General features: G+C 46.9%; 1 protein-coding gene and 1 pseudogene across 1 annotated transcript in view; one reads left to right on the forward strand and one right to left on the reverse strand.

Annotated features, from left to right (window-relative positions):
- Positions 1-3,323: 3,323 nt before the first annotated feature.
- xpc (xeroderma pigmentosum, complementation group C) overlaps positions 3,324-18,730 on the reverse strand; it is a 44,383-nt gene continuing 28,976 nt past the window's right edge. The window contains exons 10-16 of the mRNA XM_060835300.1: positions 13,651-13,811; positions 12,773-12,854; positions 11,787-11,921; positions 10,291-10,460; positions 8,456-8,549; positions 6,705-6,794; positions 3,324-5,089 (exon numbers count right to left, since the gene is read on the reverse strand). Coding sequence (XP_060691283.1) covers positions 4,886-5,089; positions 6,705-6,794; positions 8,456-8,549; positions 10,291-10,460; positions 11,787-11,921; positions 12,773-12,854; positions 13,651-13,811 — 936 coding nt within the window. The 3' untranslated portion in view covers positions 3,324-4,885. The remainder of the gene's footprint in view (positions 5,090-6,704; positions 6,795-8,455; positions 8,550-10,290; positions 10,461-11,786; positions 11,922-12,772; positions 12,855-13,650; positions 13,812-18,730) is intronic.
- LOC132822496 (U2 spliceosomal RNA) lies at positions 9,331-9,510 on the forward strand (annotated as a pseudogene).

Below are 18,730 nucleotides of genomic sequence, written 5' to 3' on the forward strand. Positions count from 1 at the left end.
TTTATTGACTGAGAGGATCACTTCATGTAAATGCAATTTAGGATCATGCAAATTAGAAGCAGGAAGAGGCCATTCATGTTGTGGTTCTGTTCGCCGAGCTGGGAATTTGTGTTTCAGACGTTTCGTCCCCTGTCTAGGTGACTTCCTCAGTGCTTGGGAGCCTCCTGTGAAGTGCTTTTGTGATCTTTCCTGTGGCATTTATAGTGATTTATATCTGTCGCTTCCGGTTGTCAGTTCCAGCTGTCCGCTGCAGTGGCTGGTATATTGGGTCCAGGTCGATGTGTTTGTTGATAGAATCTGTGGATGAGTGCCACTTTCGGACAACTCACCAGGACAAAGGACCCGATACCCAGCATGAGCAAAATCAATGTAGTGTACAAAATCCCATGCAAGGACTGCACAAAACACCACATAGAACAAACAGGAAGACAGCTAACGATCCGCATCCATGAACACCAACTAGCCACGAAATGACACGACCAGCTATCCTTAGTAGCCACACGCTCAGATGACAAGCAACATGAGTTCGACTGGGACAACACTACTTTTATAGAACAAGCCAAACAGAGAACAGCCAGGGAATTCCTAGAGGCATGGCACTCATCCACAAATTCAATCAATAAGCACATCGACCTGGACCCAATATACCGACCACTGCAGCGGACAGCTGGAACTGACAACCGGAAGCGGCAGATACAAACCACTATAAATGCCGGAGGAAACAGCACAGAAGCGCTTCACAGGAGGCTCCCAAGCACTGAGGATGTCACCTAGACAGGGAACGAAACATCTGCAATACAAATTCCCAGCTCGGCGAACAGAACCACAACAATGAGCACCTGAGCTACAAATCTTCTCTCAAATTTTGAACATCTAGAGGCCAGTCGGCCTATTCCACGTTCAACAACACAATGGCACGGTGTGGGTGGCATGGTGGCACAGTGGTTAGCACTGCTGTCTCACAGTGCCAGAGACCTGGGTTCAATTCCTGCCTCAGGCGAGTGACTGTGTGGAGTTTGCACGTTCTCCCCTTGTCTGCGTGGGTTTCCTCCGGGTGCTCCGGTTTCCTCCCACAGTCCAAAGATGTGCAGGTCAGGTGAATTGGCCATGCTAAATTGCCCGGAGTGTTAGGTAAGGGGTAAATGTAGAGGTATGGGTGGATTGCGCTTGGGCGGGTCGGTGTGGACTTGTTGGGCTGAAGGGCCTGTTTCCATACTGTAAGTAATCTAATCTAATCTAATGGCCAATCTGTCAGCGTTCCAAAACCCATATTCCCATCTACTCTGGGTAACATCTGATTTCTCTGCATAACATGGATTCCGATCTACAGCACAGAAAAAGACCCTTCGGCATAGACACAATCATAACCAAGCTCCTAACTAATCCATTTTCCAGGACTTTGCTCATAGCCTTGGTGTCACATGCCCATCTATCCCAACAGAAATCTATCCATCTCAGCCGTCTAACTTTCTATTGGAAAACTGGCATCTCTGACAGCACTCCCTCAGGATAACATCAGGTGCAGCAGTTTATGTTCAAGGCAAAATGTGAGAAATTGGACAAACAAATCTCACTCAGCTGAACGTCTGGCTTGTTGAGGTCGAGCCGATGCCACAGTAAGCTGTGTACAAGATGCAGATTCTCACAATAGCACACTGTGCCAATAAATGTCCAATTCTTGGTAAGGCTGTTTATACCAGGGAAGAGGATTCAGAACATAAAATGGAACACAGCTGATAAACCTGTCCAATAGTTTTGGCTGTTGTTATTAACAGTTACTAATGGAACGTTATCAAATTATGCGTCATGTGTTGAGGCATAGGACACTTCCTAGATTTTCTCTATTAGAATAGGTACTGCACGGAGTTAGATGCAGAATCTCTAAACTGTCCCCATCAAACACTCCCAGGACAGGGACAGCACGAGGTTAGATACAGAGTAAAGCACTTACATCGTGCCACTATGTTTTCTTTCGAACTTGAGTTCTGATCCTTTGACATTTTGTAATCTACAGGAGTTGTATGGTTCCATATCCAATTGCTGTAAAAATGTAGAAACTGGGAGATTGGCAGTTTCTTCATGTCCATCTATCACATCATCCTGAACCCAACCATTAGAATGCATCCTCAACATCAAACCCCAATGGAATCCAATCCCAGGAATACACTGTCCTTGACAGTTAACTCTTAAAATCTCCTAACTTTGTGGTGAGTCTGCCTGTCTGTAGGGTTCTCCAAGGTCAATAGACTATCTGCCCTGTGTTTACGCAGAGTCAACTCTTTTAGGCACTGAAACATTAACTGCTGTCACTTAAGATGCAGAAGGGGATTTGCAGCGTTTTGTTTTCATTTCACTCGAGAAGCTCAACATTACAAAGAGCAGAGCAGCTTGATCACCCACTGACCGCCAGCTGTCTACCATTGGAAACAGGAACAGGAGTAGGCCATTCAGCCCCTCAAGCCTGCTCCAACACTCCTCACATCCATTTTCCTGCCCTTTCCCCATAACCCTTGATTCTCCAACCTATCTCAGCCTTAAATATCCACACGGACCCTGCCCCCCATAGCTCTCTGTGGTAAGGAGTTCCAAAGGCTCTCAACCCTCAGAGAAGAAATGCCTCCCCATCTCAATCTGAAATTGGTGTCCCCTTTACTCTGAGTCTGTACCCTCTGGTCCCAGACCCTCCCGTGAGGGGAACCATCCTCTCAACATTGACCTGGTCAAGCCCCTTAAGAATCTGATATATTTCAGTGAGATCACCTCTCATTCTTCTCGAGTGAGTAAACTGCCACCCTGTTTAGCCTTTGCTCATTCCACAATCCCTCCATTCTGGGGATTACCCTCATGAACCTTCTCTCAACTGCCTCCAGTCAAATAATACCTTTCCTTAAATAACGGAACTCAGACTGCTCACAGTGCTTCAGATGTGTGCTCCCCAGCACCTTGTACAGTTGCAGTATAATACTCTTACTCTCTAAGCCCTTTGGGCCAACATTTACTGACCCTTCCTGATTACCTGCTACCCAGTGTGCTGTGCTAGCTTTCTGTGTTTCATGTACAAGTTTCCCCATGTCCTTTTGTGTTGCAGCTTTCTGTAGTTTTTCTCTATTTAAAATAACTGTTCTTTTGTTTCCTACCCAAAATGAATAACTTCACATTTTCCCACATTATACTGTATTTGCCAACTTTTGACCCACTTATTTAACCAGTCAATATCTCTCTGTAAACAGTTTGTATCCCTCTCACAAACTACCTTTGACACTGACGTTGGTCTGAGCACGACAATGAATTTCATTACAAATCAACACTTTATTTTCCACAAAGAAGGTACAAAACCCAATAGTACGGGATATACAGAGATCGCAAACTGGATTTAGTGGTTCTTTTAAAAAAAAAGAGTTTCAGAGCCTGTCATTTTTTTTGTGGTGGGAGCTGGGAAGAGAGACCTTTGTTTTGAATTGAAAATCATTTTCATGCAACAACCAGTTAACTTGCAGAATAGAAAATAACATGTTCTGGTTCCATAGCAGATCCTTGTCTGGTTATTGTAACTGTTTGGGAAGACTTTAGCCCCCACCACAGGCAGAGGGTCAGGGGTGTGGTGGGGGAGGACAGGGGCAGATCGTTGGGAATGCTGAGCATCTATTGAGTGATTCCTTTTGGAGATGGTTTGCTCAAGCATTTAGGCTGAGAACAGGATTGAGGTTTCCGCTGTGAAGCTCACTGCAGTGGAATAGCCTGTCAATGTGCACTGCCAAAACATGAAAAAACTCTGACTGTTGGCAAGCGGAGGTAGTGGAGAGGTGTAGGAGCTCAGACAATGAGAGGGTAGATACACACACCACTGAACAGTGGCTGAATGGAGAGATGTTAAAAAGTCTTCCGTTAAATGATACACTCACTTGGTTTGTTCGTTTTCCTATATGTTTCTGTTTAAGGCTCAGCTCTCTGTTATCACACGTTGTTCTTCAATGTTAGCATCTCCTTCAAACATGCTCAGAAACGCACATGGGCGTGTGTAAATGAGTACTGCCTGGGAGGAATGAGGAGCTGCTTCATATTGCACACTGACCACTCGGTCACAATCCAGACACCGGCCCGAGACAGCTCCCTGTCCTTGGGAAAGGTGACCACAGTCCGGCCACTCCACAGTCTGGCTGTGCAGTAGTGGAAAATTCAACCTAACTCGTTTCCAGCTACAGCGTCAACACTGCACTGCACCGAGCCTTCATTTCAGATTCAACTCCATTCCCAGTGTAGCTTTCAGGAACAGCCACCCGTGGCATTTGTTCGTTTCCGTGCACATTCAGAATGAGGAACAGAACCTGGTGTTTAACAGCTGGGATTTCCATACAAAGGAAGAACTGGAATAACGTGCCAGACCTGCTGAGTTTTCCCAGTAATTTCTGCTTTAGTAACTGGAATACAGTTTGTCCACTTGGGCTTCGTAGCTCAGCACTGAGGAAGGGGATCCCGGGTGAGAGTGAGAGAACCCCTGGTTAATGACTCTTTGCTGGGGGTGTCAGCTGTGCTGGCAACTTGACCAATGGGTTTGAAGCACAGACCCACTGCCTTCTCCCCTCTGCCACAGTCCCTTCCCCCCCTCCGCAGTCTCTCCAGGCTCCCAGCTCCTGAACAAAGAGGGTTTTCTGTCTAATCTGTGCAACTAGGACTAAAAAGCAACTACTGGAACCTTGTCCTTAAGGCAGGGGTGGTTGTTCAGAGATACTCTAACTATGGGGTGCCCTGAGCAGTTTCCAGGGCAGCCTGCCCCTGAAGGGGAAGGGGTGAGGGTGGGGAGGGGTTTATGAACCCCCATTCTTTGGTTACAGGTGAGACAGGAGGTTCCTCCCACTCAGACCATGTTCTGGGCAGCCCCTGGTTCTCACAGCTTCTCGAACGGGAAGAGGTGTTTCTCTTCTGCTTTCTTCTGTTTCCTGCTCTTTGCCGTCCCCTTCACGGCCTCCTCCTGTCGGTTCAAGGGCCATGAGACAGTCGCGTCACTGACTGAGGTGGAATCACTGACAGCTTTCCCATCGAGTGAGCTGCCCCTCCCCACATCCGGGGATGAGCTCAGGGCAGCGCCGTCCTGAGCAAAAACCATTAAACAAAAGGGGTTAAAAGATTTGGATTTCTGTCTACAAGTTAAATAAAAGTTTGTTCAAGTTATGCTGAACTTGTATCAAACCTCAGCACTGACCCTCTGACAGTGCCCACTCCTCGGCACCGTCCCCCCGACAGTGCGGCGCTCCCTCGGCACTGACCCTCCAACAGCGCGGCGCTCCCTCAGCACTGACCCTCCGACAGTGCGGCACTCCCTCGGCACTGACCCTCCGACAGCGCGGCCCTCCCTCCCGACACTGACCCTCCGACAGTGCGGCATTCCCTCGGCACTGACCCTCCGACAGTGCGGCACTCCCTCGGCACTGCCCCTCCGACAGTGCGGCACTCCCTCGGCACTGCCCCTCCGACAGCGCGGCGCTCCCTCGGCACTGCCCCTGTGACAGAACTATATTTGAGTTGAAAAATGTGGTGCTGGAAAAACACAGCAGGCCAGGCAGCATCTGAGGAGCAGGAAAACCGATATCGATTCTCCTGCTCCTCAGATGCTGCCTGGCCTGCTGTTTTTCCAGCACCACATTTTTCATCTCTGGTCTCCAGCATCTGCAGTCCTCACTTTCTCCTAACAGAACTATATTTGCTTTGTAACCCTGGAACTGACATCCAGGAATCCATTGAGTTCAGGAGAGGTGGTGAATAAGGAAATATATAAATGGCAGATTTTTTCATGATGTTGACATTAGATTCTTAGAGTTCATGTTGTCTGAAGCAATAAAGCAGAGTGCGCAACCTGCAGTGATTCAAGAAGGCATCTCCCCACCAGCTACTGAAGGGCCATTGCAGATTGACAAGAAACTCTGGCCCAGTCAGAGATGACCACATCCCATGAATGAATAAGTAAAATTTCATGATGGGGTTAGGTTCAAACATGAGCAAAGACAGATCTCACATAGGGTCATCAATCTAAGGAACTGAGATCAAGAGGATCCAGAGTTTGGGGTGCAGGCAGCAGAAGGTACAAGCCCCAGCACTGGAGCACTTTTAACACGATGACTCAGAGTCTCAATGAGGGGATGGAGAGATCTCAGGATTGAGGTCCGTGGTAGAGGAGGTGACAGAGACGGGGGGGGGGGCAGGGGGCACCTTGAAGGGATTTGAAAAGATGATTAATGAGAGGATAGTGCTTGGGAGGAGCTGGTGGCTGGAGATCTATGGTTTTAAACATTCTCCATTGGGGTTGTGCTCACCTCACGTTTGGGACAGTCGAGTCCTCAAAGACCAGAGGATAAAACTGTCAGATACAGGAGCAGAACTACACCATTTGGCCGATCGAGTCCATCAATTGATTATGGTTGATATGTTTCTCAACCCCATTCTCCTGCCCTTCTCCCTGTAACTTTGGATCCCTTTACCAGTCAGGACCTGATCTATGTGTGTCTTAAATCACTCAATGCCTTGGTCTCCACAGCTCTCTGCGGGAATATGTTCCACAGATTCCCCACCCGCTGGCTGAAATTTCTCCGTTCGAAGGCAGGGAATTGATCACTCTGATCAATCAATACCTCCATTATTATTGTGTCACATGATTGTCAGGCTGGGAGAAGGTGACCCGAATGACCTTTCGTCCTGCTCCTGTGAATTACCTTGACACTATAGCGAGCCTTCAGTCTTTCCCTGATCAATAAGCCTTTCACCAGCAGCTTCCAGTTTCCCATGACACGCTGCTCTCGTTTCTGTTCAGAAAATACAATCAGTACATTTTATTCAAATGAGCTGAAAACAATTACAGCTATTTATTTCTGGATTGTTCCAATCAATCAGATGCAAGATGTCAGCACAGAGATCAAATCCCTACGTTTCAGAGATCCAAATGATCACAAAGCAATCAGCTAAAGAGTAAAGCTCCCTCTACACTGTCCCCCCATCAAACACTCCCAGGACAGGGACAGCACAGGGTTAGATACAGAGTAAAGCTCCTTCTACACTGTCCCCCAATCAAACACTCCCAGGACAGGGACAGCACAGGGTTAGATACAGAGTAAAGCTCCCTCTACACTGTCCCCCAAATCAAACATTCCCAGGACAGGGACAGCATGGGGTTAGATACAGAGTAAAGCTCCCTCTACACTGTCCCCCATCAAACACTCCCAGGGACAGGGACAGCACGGGGTTAGATACAGAGTACAGCTCCCTCTACACTGTCCCCCATCAAACACTCCCAGGACAGGGACAGCATGGGGTTAGATACAGAGTAAAGCTCCCTCTACACTGTCCAGATAAAGCAAGGGGTTAAATGTGAAGTAAAGCTCCTTATACTCTTTTAAATTGAAAATAAAGCTACCTCTATCCCAATCAAACACTCCCAGGACAAGGACAGCACACAATTAGATACAAAGCTTTATAAACTGTATGGTTGTTTTTACCGTTTAGTATTTTCTCTCACTCACTGGTGTGAAGTCTGGGGAGTGTGAGACAGATTGAGATGTCACAGTTTGTGTAGGTTTTGAGCTGTAGACTTCCTCTCATTGGGAAGTGGACAGGGATTACTGAGCTCAGCTCTAGTCAAACTCTTGAGGAACCTGGGGACAGCTCGCTGCCACTGGGAGGCAGGTTGGCCCACTGACCCCCTAACACCTCCTGATTGTCCCCAGCCTTCATTTAAATCACCCACTTGTTACAAACCTTTCCGTCTTTTGAAAATGAAGCACGCCTCTGACTGCGAGACCAAACTGGCCGAATTTGCTCAATATATCCGAGGGTGACGCAAATGTAAACGAGGTGAAATTCTGGGAGTAACCTGAATACGAATGGCTTGTGTTACATGACTGAAAGATGTGCCTCTCTGTCTGACGGAAGTGACATACAATAACCAATATCAACAACCTCAACTACCTTTGTTTAACCCTATGCTTTTGCAATGTTTTCCGTCTGGAGTCACTGACAGGAATCCAGACCAACGGTACAATCCAGTCCAGGAATTTCCAGTCGCAAATGAGGGGGAGCGGTGGTTTTCTATTGGGATGGCCAGAGCTGGACTGAACCATGATGCAAGTTACAGATATATCCAGCGCCCTCACAATCCAAAACACCGTATGCCAGCCCTGATAGTGTGCTTGGATCCAGGATACCCACTGGGGGAGGGGAGCCGACCTCATGTACCCACCCGATGACCACGGCTGGATAACCTTTTCCCGAGGGGATCCTGAAAATGGGGACAGGCAGGCCCCAGTATTTCACCTTTCAGACCAGCAACAAGACATCAACCCCCCCCCCCCCCCAGGGACAAATGACTGGCCTTTGCTTTAACTGTTTGTGTGTGTCCTGGACCCTGGAAAACCATCAATGTTCAGCTGTCGCTCACTTGTTCCCCACCTCCCGTTCAGGAACACCTCACCTTTTGTTCTTTTCTTGCCATTTCGGCCTCTTCTTCCTGACAAGCTGCCAACAGGACCTCCACATGTTCTTCACAGACAATATATCCGTCGATGCTGGGGATGGAGGGTGGTGAGGGGTCAGGGTAAGAAAAGGAGGTTATTTGGATTATTTTCAGATATTTGTATAGAATAACAGAACATGTACAGCACAGGAACAGCCCACTCAGCCAATCTGCTCCAGGCTGGTGTATCTGCTCCACATAAGTCCCCTTTCACCTTCGTTTGTCTCACTGTCTCAGCAAATCCATTGATTCTTCCCTACATATTTCCAGTTTCCTCTTAAACCAGCTGTGAGAACAGCCAAAGACAAACAGCTCTGAGCACTTTTTGTGATAATGAAAAGTATAATTATAGCACTTCTTAAAACTTATGGTAAACACAAATATTTCTTGGTCAATTCAGTAAGGGGATAATCGCTTTAATATTTCCTTTGTTCATCTCTGTCTCTCAGAGACTGTGAATCAATGCATTTGTATCAAATTATCCAAGTGACCTCAGCATTGCTGGGGCCAGAATTGGATGGATTCTTAGATCTTGAAGGGCTGAGGGGTCAGGGAGGTCACAGAACTGTAGACGACGAACTAAAGTCACAGAGCTGTACAGCACAGAAACAGAACCAACTCGTCCAGGCCAATCAGATATCCCAACTTAATCTAGTCCCACCTGCCAGCACCCAGTCCATATCCTTCTAAACCTAAACCCTTCCTATTCATATAGCCATCCAGGTGCCTTTTAAATGTTGCAATTGTACCAGCTTCCAACACTTCCTCTGGCAGCTCATTCTATACACGTACCACCCTCTGGGTGAAAACGTTGCCCCTTAGGTCCCTTTTAAATCGCTTCTCAGCCTTTAGGCTCAGAATATGTGTCATTTCTGTTCTTATCAGTTTAATCGCTGATATCTCCCGAACGTGGGAGTGTTTGTATTAAATAGATTTTTGGAGCAGGGAGATGGGTAAAAAAAAAAAGTGGGTGGCTCAGTGGTTAGCACTGCTGCCTCACAGCGGCAGAGACCCGGGTTCAATTCCTGCCTCAGGCGACTGACTGTGTGGAGTTTGCACATTCTCCCCGTGTCTGCGTGGGTTTCCTCCCGGTGTTCCGGTTTCCTCCCACAGTCCAAAACAAAAAGTGCAAGTTAGTGTGGATTGGCCATGCTAAATTGTCTGTAGTGTTAGGTGACGGGGTAAATGTAGGGGAATGGGTCTGTGTGGGTTAGGCTTCGGCAGGTCGGTGTGGACTTGTTGGGCTGAAGGGCCTGTTTCCACACTAAGTAGTCTAATCTAATCTAAACTTTTCCCCTCTCACCTTAAACCTGTGCCCTCTAAACCTGTGACTCTCCCACTCAGGGATAAAGACCTTGTCTATTTACCCTCTCCATGCCCCTCATGATTTTACAAACCTCTATAAGGTCATCTCTCAGCCCATTTACAATAAGTAAATGGATCTTGTCAAAGATCCATCCCACCCTGGCAATGTTTTTCTACAACCTCTACCATCGGGGAGAAGGTACAGAAGCCTGAACACACGCACCAGCCGGTTTCAAAACAGTTTCTACCTGACTATGTTACAGTATACTGAATGGACTCACAAACACTTAACATTCACCTGTACCTGTGTTAATGTTTTTGCCGTTGTTTATTTATTATTTACTACCTCTATTATTTAACTCTGTGATCTGCCTGTATTGCTCGCAAGACAAAGCTTTTCACTGTGCCTCGGTACATGTGACAATAAATTCAATTGAATTCAAGTTTGCCGATGTAGCATTGTTGAGAAAGGGCAGGCTGCGACCTACATGGGATGTGAATGACCCGAATGGAAATCAAATCCAACCACGGCCCCTGCGCAGTCGATGTTCAGTTTCCGGGCCACTCGGCTGATGTTGGGGACCCTCAGGTGCTTGCAGCCTCTGGGAAGCATGCAGGGCTTGAAGAGGTAGACATTTCCAAATTCATTGCGAGGGACCTTAAAAATAACAAGAGCGATGAGAAAATCAGTATCGCCATTTAGCCAAATACGATTTTTTAGACAATGTTCTTCATCTCCCTTCACACTATCCTCAGCTGCTGAGTGACAGGTCTTCCTAGGAACGTACAGATGGTCACTGAGGCTGCCTGCACCTCTCACTGGAGTGGCCATGATCTAGCTGTGAATCGAGACAGAGTGGAGACAAGCTATTTGGCCATGGAAGCCATTGCTGCTGAGTCTAAACACATTGGCAACCTGGTAGGCCATTCAGCCCCTTGAGCTTGTTCCAATAAAATCAGGAGGTGGATATGCTTGTTTTGGACTGGGGTGAACAAGGTCAGAGGTTAGACGACACCGGGTTATAATCTGACAAAGAAGCAGAACTCCTCCTAAAACTTGTGATTTCAAATAAACCCGGTGTGGTCTGACTTCTGACAATCAGGCTGATCTGGTTGTGGCCTCAACTTCACTGCGTATCCCCATCCACTTTATCTGCCTGGTAAGCAGTAAGCAATCTACCTCTGCCTTTAAGATATTCAACAACTGCACCACCACTGATCTTGAGGAAAGAGAATTCCACTATAGAGGAAAGGCAATGGCCCAGTGCTATTATCACTTCACTATTAATCCAGAAACCCAGGTGCTGTTCTAGGGACAGTCGGAACAGTCCCTGCCTCCCTTCAGGTGCTGGGTCTCCTGAAGCTCCTGTTGTCAGCGGTTACACACTGAAGGGAAGGGTCATTATAATATTTGAAAGACCAGCCTGCCTCCTGTCCCATCTTTGTGGATTTTGAAAATTCTGACATCTTACCCAAACCCCTAAACTATAAATTTCTGAGGTTTGAAATTACCTTCAACCTCCCTTGTCTAAACACTTGTCCTCTACACTCGGCTGTTAGTCAGGGCTGGCTCTCCCCCCTCACACCTCGGGCAGGGAGCACCCTGGGTTCACTGAACCCCAGCACAGAATTCCGTCCGGAATTCCCTGCGTTGTCCACAGAGAGGTTCCATCTCTCGCAGGAGACATTAAGCTGAAGACTTGTCTGCCCTCTCGGATGGACTTGGAAGGTTCCACTGCTATTATTTGAAGAAGATGGAAGGAAGGGACTGATGGTCAGAGATTTCCTTTCAAAGGTCATGGGGTCAAGGCAAGTGGACTGAGTAAAGATTCTGATCAAAGGGTGATCTCACTGCATACTGGAATGGAATAGGTTTGAGAGGCTGAATGGCCTTGCTCTGTTCCTATATAAGAAATACAACCAAATCGTGAACAATATGCCATCCCCATCTTCCCTACAAGGTGCAGCTGAACAGAACCCGCACCTTCCCATTGGCAGCACTTGGTGGAGAAAACGGCTCTGTTTGCCAGAAGCCAAAGAGTCCAAGGTCATCCTTGTCTTGATCTTCCCAACTGGCCAATCGCGCTCGCCGTGCTCGATTCGATTGGCTTTTCACCATCTGGTAAGAAAAGGCGAGAAAAATATCTCAACCATCAGCAGCTGGTGGGTCCAATAACAACAAGGTGATTTACTTTAAACAGTAAACATCCCTCGAGAGTAACTTGGTCTGATCTGGCACATCCCCTCCCTCCCCCACCGACGCTCAGTAGCAGCAGTGTGTACCATCTACAAGGTGCACTGCAGAAACTCACCAAAGATCCTCAGACCTTGCAAACTCACAAACACTTCCATCTAGAAAGACAAGGGCAGCAGATACATGGGAACACCACTTCCTGAAAGTTCCCCTCACCATCCTGACTTGGAAATATATTGCCACTCTTCTAGTATCCGAATAAAAAAAAAATTTAACAAATACAAAAAAACAGTGACCATATAAGGCGATGTTCGGACTGATGACTCGAAGCTTCGACAAAGAGGTAGGTCTCAAGGTGCAGCTTTTTAACAACGCAATCACAGGACCCTGGCATCACTGGCTGGGCCCAGTATTTATTACCCGTCCCTAATTGCCCTTAAGAAGGTGGGGGGTGAGCTGCCGTCTTGAACCACTGCTGTCCATGTGCAGTGGGTTGACCCACAATGCCCTGAGGGAGGGAATTTCAGGATTCTGACCTAGCGACACTGAAGGAACGGCAATACATTCCAAGTCAGGGTGGGGAGTGGTTTGGAGGGGAACAATTAAAATTACTGATGTTCAAGAAACCAAAACAGGAGAACGCAGCGATCTCAGGGTGCTGCAGGAACTTCCTGAGCCTGGGAAGGGGAAGGTCATGAAGATGATTTACCAAAGGGCGCTGCTCAGGTGCCTAGGGGCAATGGGTAGAGGAGGTGATGAGTTGAGATCTAAAGTACCTTACAGGGGACCTCTCCATCTCTCACCACCCGGGCTTCCTTCAGCCAGAGGTCCTTGGAATGAAGTGTGTGCACGCAGTCTCTGAAACAGAAAGCAACAAACTGAATGAGTTACTAGGACAATGAGCGTTTGTGTGTATGTACATTGGATGGAGCTTGAGCTGAATCAGTGTTATTGTCTGCGTCAATCAACATACAGTAACTCAGGTCAAACAGTTCACAATGAAAGTCACAGAAAAGCTTTGCTGACAAATACAATGGCCAGTGCAGAATGGAGAGGGCAGTTAGACCAGGACTTCCAACTTAGAGAGAGAGGGAGAGAGAGAGAGAGAGAGAGAGAGAGAGAGAGAGAGAGAAAAAGAGAGAGAGAAGACAGACGGAGAGGGAGGGGAGAGAGAGAGAGAGAGAGAGAGAGACAGAGAGAGACCGAGAGAGAGAAGGAGGGACAGGATAGAGAGAAGGAGGGACAGGATAGAGAGAAGGTGTGGGAGAGAGAGATGAGGTGTGGGAGATAGAAGCACAGATACAGGCAGAGACAAAAAGGGGACAGAATTCAAATCAGACAGAATGGAAGACCAAAGGAAATCATAGGAAACAAAAAAAAAGAGATGGAGAGACAGTGTGAGAGAGAGAAAATTCAAGAAAAAGATTTAAAGATAAAAGGGAGAACCATAGACAGTCAGGGAGAGGAAGTGAGATGGAAATAGAGAGAGTGTTCAGTAAAGACAGGAAAGGACCTGGCTGTGAGGCCCACACAGCTGAATAGCTTACCAATGTAAACATTCAATATAAACTATCAGGAGAGACAATGAGAACAAATGCTGGGTATGTTTTTTCAATCAGATTGTCAGCTGACCTGGGGTGGCTAGCCCCTTTACCTTGAGTACACAGCCTCTGTCCTGCAGTAGCCGAGGATAGCTGCTGTCGGAGGATACAGGATCTCGTATTTCAGCAGATGTCTTTTCAGGACATAGAGAGGGTGATTTTTATATTCGGCTACAGACGTGGGCAACGGCTGACTGAGCATCTTCGCTTGCATCTGTGAAATACATCAAAGGAAAGACTACAATATATCAAAGCACAGAAACCAGCCATATAGCCCATATGGCCCATCTGCACATGACCCCCTTCTATCTTATATCACACAAGACTATCGCCATATCCGTCTGTTCCTCTCCTCCTCATGTGTTTGTCCAGCTTCCCTTCGTTGTATACACCAACACATGTCCTGATCTATACCAATACATATCAATGAATGTATTGGCATTAATGTTAACCACACCCTGTAGAAGTGTATGCCACACTCTCATTACTCTCTAGGCAGAGGTTTCTCCTTATTTCCCATTTTACTTTCTTTTTGACTGTCTTCTAAACTTAGCCCTCCAAAGTTTCAGAAATACGAATAAGGAGAATGTCTAAACTGAATCCTCAGTCGGTGATCAGAATGTCAAATACAACCGGTGCTGAAAGGTCGGGGACCTGAGGCATCAACTTCGTTTCTCTCCATGGCTGCTGCCCTGCCTAGGAAGATTTGCAGCATTTTCTGTGTTTATCCCTGGTCTGTGACAATCAGCAAACTGTTTCTAGTGAAGGAACATCTGTGGGGTGGATAAATTCTAAACAAAAATCCAGGGAAAGGACATGTCAATGACTGAACAACCAGATTCTCTTGGAAGGTGTAAGCATTGATTCATTCATGTGAAAATTCAAGAGGCTGTTTGAATTCAGAAAGTAGGCTAGGGTCTGAAGAATTTGAGACACTTGTGGCGAGTAAAGTGTGCTTGGGAGGAACAGGTGATTTTGGACAAATCTCTCCCCCACTGGGGGTTTCTGTCACCACATCACCCCTTGTAGACTCATTTCGTTTTATTCGTTCTAGCACGTGGTACAAATCACAGGCTGGCCCAGCATTTATTGCCCGTCTGTAGTTGCCCCTTAAGAAGGTGGGGGCGAGCTGCCTTCCTGACCCGCTGCAGTCCATGTGCTGTAGGTAGACCCACGATGCCCTTAGGGAGGGAATTCCAGGATTCTGACTCAGTGACACTGAAGGAACGGCGATATATTTCCAAGTCAGGATGGTGAGTGGTTTGGAGGGGAACTTGCAGGAGGTGGTGTTCCCATTATCTGCTGCCCTTGTCCTTCTAGATGGAAGTGGTTGTGGGTTTGGAAAATGCTGTCTGAGGAATTTTGGTGAATTTCTGCAGTACATCTTGTAGATAGTAGCAGCAGTGTGTACTGGAGTGTCGGTGTTAGAGAGAGTGGATATTTGTGGGTGTGGTACAAATCAAGTGGCTGCTTTGTCCTGGATGGTGTTCGAGCTTCTTGAGTGTTGTTGGAGCTGCCCCCATCCAGGGCAAGTGGGGAGGATTCCATCACAAACGGGAAGATTGATTGCCATGATAGATCAATAACTTCATTTTCACTGGGATTAGGGACTTGCTGGATGTGGAGGTTGGACTAACCAGACTGTGATGCTGTATTACCGAGCAATTCCTAAGGATTGGGAGTAGGTACGATTGAGAGATGATTTCCTCGGAATTTGCAGTGCAGGCTCCCTGCTGGGTACATACAAACATATGAAACAGGAGCTTATTCATTCGGCTCCTTGAGCTCATTTTCCCAGCCACAGCTGATCTGTTTGTGTTATGAACTCCACTTTCCCATCTATCCTCACTAACCTTTGACCCCCTACCTGCCAAGAATCTATTCACCTTCCCCTTAAAAATATTCAATGACCCCATCACCACCGCCTTTGTAAAGCAGAGTTTCGAAGTCGCACATAACCCTGAGAGAGAAATAAGACTCCCCTCACCACATCCCGAAATGGTGAGCCCTCATTTTAAAAGCAGAGCCCTCTAGTTCTGGCTTGACCTACAAAAGGCTCCGTCCATTCCACCATCCATACTGTGAAGGTCATTCAAGATCATAATCATAAAAATCCCTTCCATGCAGAAAGAGAGCATTTGGCCCATTGCGTATGCACCAACCCTTGAGAGAGCACACCATCCAGTTTCAACTCATAACCCGACATTTACCAAGCTAACTTACCCACCCTGCACATCCCTGGACACTATGGGCAATTTAGCATGGCCAATCCAGCCAAACCTGCATATCTTCAGACTGTGGGTGGAAACCACAGCGTTCAGAGGAAACCCACACAGACACAGGGAGAATGTGCAAACTCCACACAGACACTCACCTGAGGGCGGAATCGAACTGGGTCCTGGCACTGGGAGGCAGCGGTGCTAACCACTGAGCTACTGTGTTGCCCTTACATATTTCAATCAAGTTACCCTTTATTCTGCTAAACTCCAATGGAAAAAACCCAGTCAGTCCAACTGCTCCACATAAAATAATCCACTCACTCCAGCTACTAATGTTGAAAACCCAACCTGGCGAGGTCAAGAAAGCATTTAGTTGATATCCTCATAGATTAATACAAGGCAGGAGGGTATTCAGCTCATTTAGTCTGAGACTGCAGTTCTTCAGAAACTCAGGCAGCTGGGTTTGACATACGTTCAGTACACCCCCTGCTCAGGGTTCAGCCGTTTGACTTACAGCAGCTGTTCTACACCCATTTTAGAAATGGAAACTACCTGCAAAGCCACAGTGCTGTATCTATACACATCTCAACAGGCTCTGAGGAACGCAACAACTCGACCACAAAGATGATGCAGCTGCTAATGTAACTGCAGTACAAAGCACAGCCACAGGCACAGTCCCTCTGGTACAGGTGAGTTGATCTCCACCAGTGCAGGAATGTAGTATAAAAGGAGGGAGATTTTGCTAAAACTACAAGGCACTAGTCAGACCACAGCTGGGATACTGTGAACACTTCTGGGCCCCTTACCCGAGGATATATAAACTGGTATCAGAGGCAGTCCAGGGAAGGTTCACTAGGCTGATTAAAAGGTATGAAGGGCTTTTGCCTGAAATGTCGATTCTCCTGCTCCTCAATGCTGCCTGACCTGCTGCACTTTCCCAGCTACACAGTCACGACTCTGATCTCCAGCATCTGCAGTTCTCACTTTCTCCTGATTAAAGTAACGGAGGAACTGACTTAGGAGAGAGAGAGAATCGATTGGGTTTGTACTCATTGGAATTTAGATGAATGAGGGATGACTTTATTGACACATGTAAGATTGTTAGGGGATTAGACAGGGAAGATGTGGCGAGGTTGTTTCCCTGTGTGGGAGAGTCTATGTTCAGAGTGCATCATCTCAGAGTAAGGGGTTGTGCATTTAAGACAGAGATGGGGAATTTCTTCCCTCAGAGTGGAGGGAATCTTTATTGCAGAGGGCTGTCAGGGCTGAGTCATTCAGTATATTCAAGGCGGACACAGGCAGATTTTTAATCAGGAAGGGAATTGAGGATTATGGAGGAAAGCAGATTTGAGGATGATCAGATCAGCCATGATCTCACTGAATGGGGGAACAGATGGGACGGGCTGAGTGGCTGCTTCTGCCCCGATGTCTTACGGACTTGTAGTATCACCAATGAGTCACACGTGAAGCAATCCATGTTGTAGGAAAAGAAGCATCACAGGGCAAAGCAAAATTACATGGAAGTCATTTCCTGCAACTGAGAAACGACGTTGTCAGACCGCTGCTTCCTCTGAATGTGAAACCATTCTGCAAGGGGGCCTTCTCAATATGGTGGGGCGCAGTCAGTTTCTACATGGGGGAGGATCCTGCAGTTTCTTGATTTGGGTGGGGGTAGTGGGGAAAGCAGGGAGAATGCTTCCGCCGATGGGAGAACTTGGAATGAGGTGTCACTGTTCAAAGTCTCCCATTCAAAACAGAGATGAGGGGACTTTTTTTCCCTCACAGAGGGCTGAGAGTCAGTGGAATGCATTTTCTCAAACGTTGGTGGAACAAGAGTCTTTGAATATTTTTAAGACAGAGGTAGATAGATCCTCGATAAACAAGGAGGTTAAAAGTTACGGTGGTTGGGCAGGAATATGGAGTTACCAGATCACCCATGATGATCCTGAATGATCAAGCAAGCTCGAAGGCTGAGTGGCCTACTCATGGTCCTAATTCTTACAAATTTAAAGAATGGAAGAGTGTAGACATAAAATTGGAGAAAGTAATTAAGAAAGTGTCTTGATAAAGGTACACAATATTAAAAAGGCACTGGTTAATCCTCCTGTGTTGGAAAAACCACAAATGTTTATTTTTCTTTATTCTGAATCGTGAACCAAATTGGGAAAAGGCCTGCCTTAAACCAAGAAAAGGTGAAATGATTTGTTTTAAAACAAGCTCAGTATGAGTTTTGTTTACATAGGTGCTTTGTTCAAGCAGTGGAGGAAGATGCCATGGCACCATAGAGATAGAGTCTGAGTCATCGAGGTCTGCAGCACAGAAGCAGCAGCCTTCGGCCCAACAATTTAAAACTTGTCCCATTTGCCCACATTTGGTCCATATCCCTCTATACCTATCCCAACCATGTATGTGTCCAAATGGTTCTTAAATGACAAAATTGTATTCACTCCCACCACTACATGTGGCCACCCATTCCGGACACTCATTACCTTTGGTGTGAAAAGGTTACTTCTCTGTGTTTGCAGAATAAGCTTCAACCAGAGACAGAGACAGACTGCTGATTGGTTTGTGCAGGCAGAATCAGTTGTGTAGGCCAGAAGTCATCAGCATGACACTAACTCTCTGACTGGCTCCTTGGCAGGTTGAGCAGAGAATGTGGGACTGAGAGAGAGGGAGGGGAGACGCACCGAGAGAGAGGGAGACACAGAGAGAGAGAGAGAGGGAGACCCACAGAGAGAGAGGGAGACCCACAGAGAGAGAGGGAGACACAGAAGCCAGCTGCCAGACTGCAACAGAGAAAGGGTTTCACTCTCTGCAGTAAAGAACCAAAATCTGGAAGGTGGCTGCTATTCTCTCTTACCAGTTGTCTTTAACCAGTGACTAACAGACTGATTAGTTAGTGAGCCAACTGAAC

This window comes from Hemiscyllium ocellatum, chromosome 14 (genome assembly GCF_020745735.1).
Source record: "Hemiscyllium ocellatum isolate sHemOce1 chromosome 14, sHemOce1.pat.X.cur, whole genome shotgun sequence".
Taxonomy (NCBI): domain Eukaryota; kingdom Metazoa; phylum Chordata; class Chondrichthyes; order Orectolobiformes; family Hemiscylliidae; genus Hemiscyllium; species Hemiscyllium ocellatum.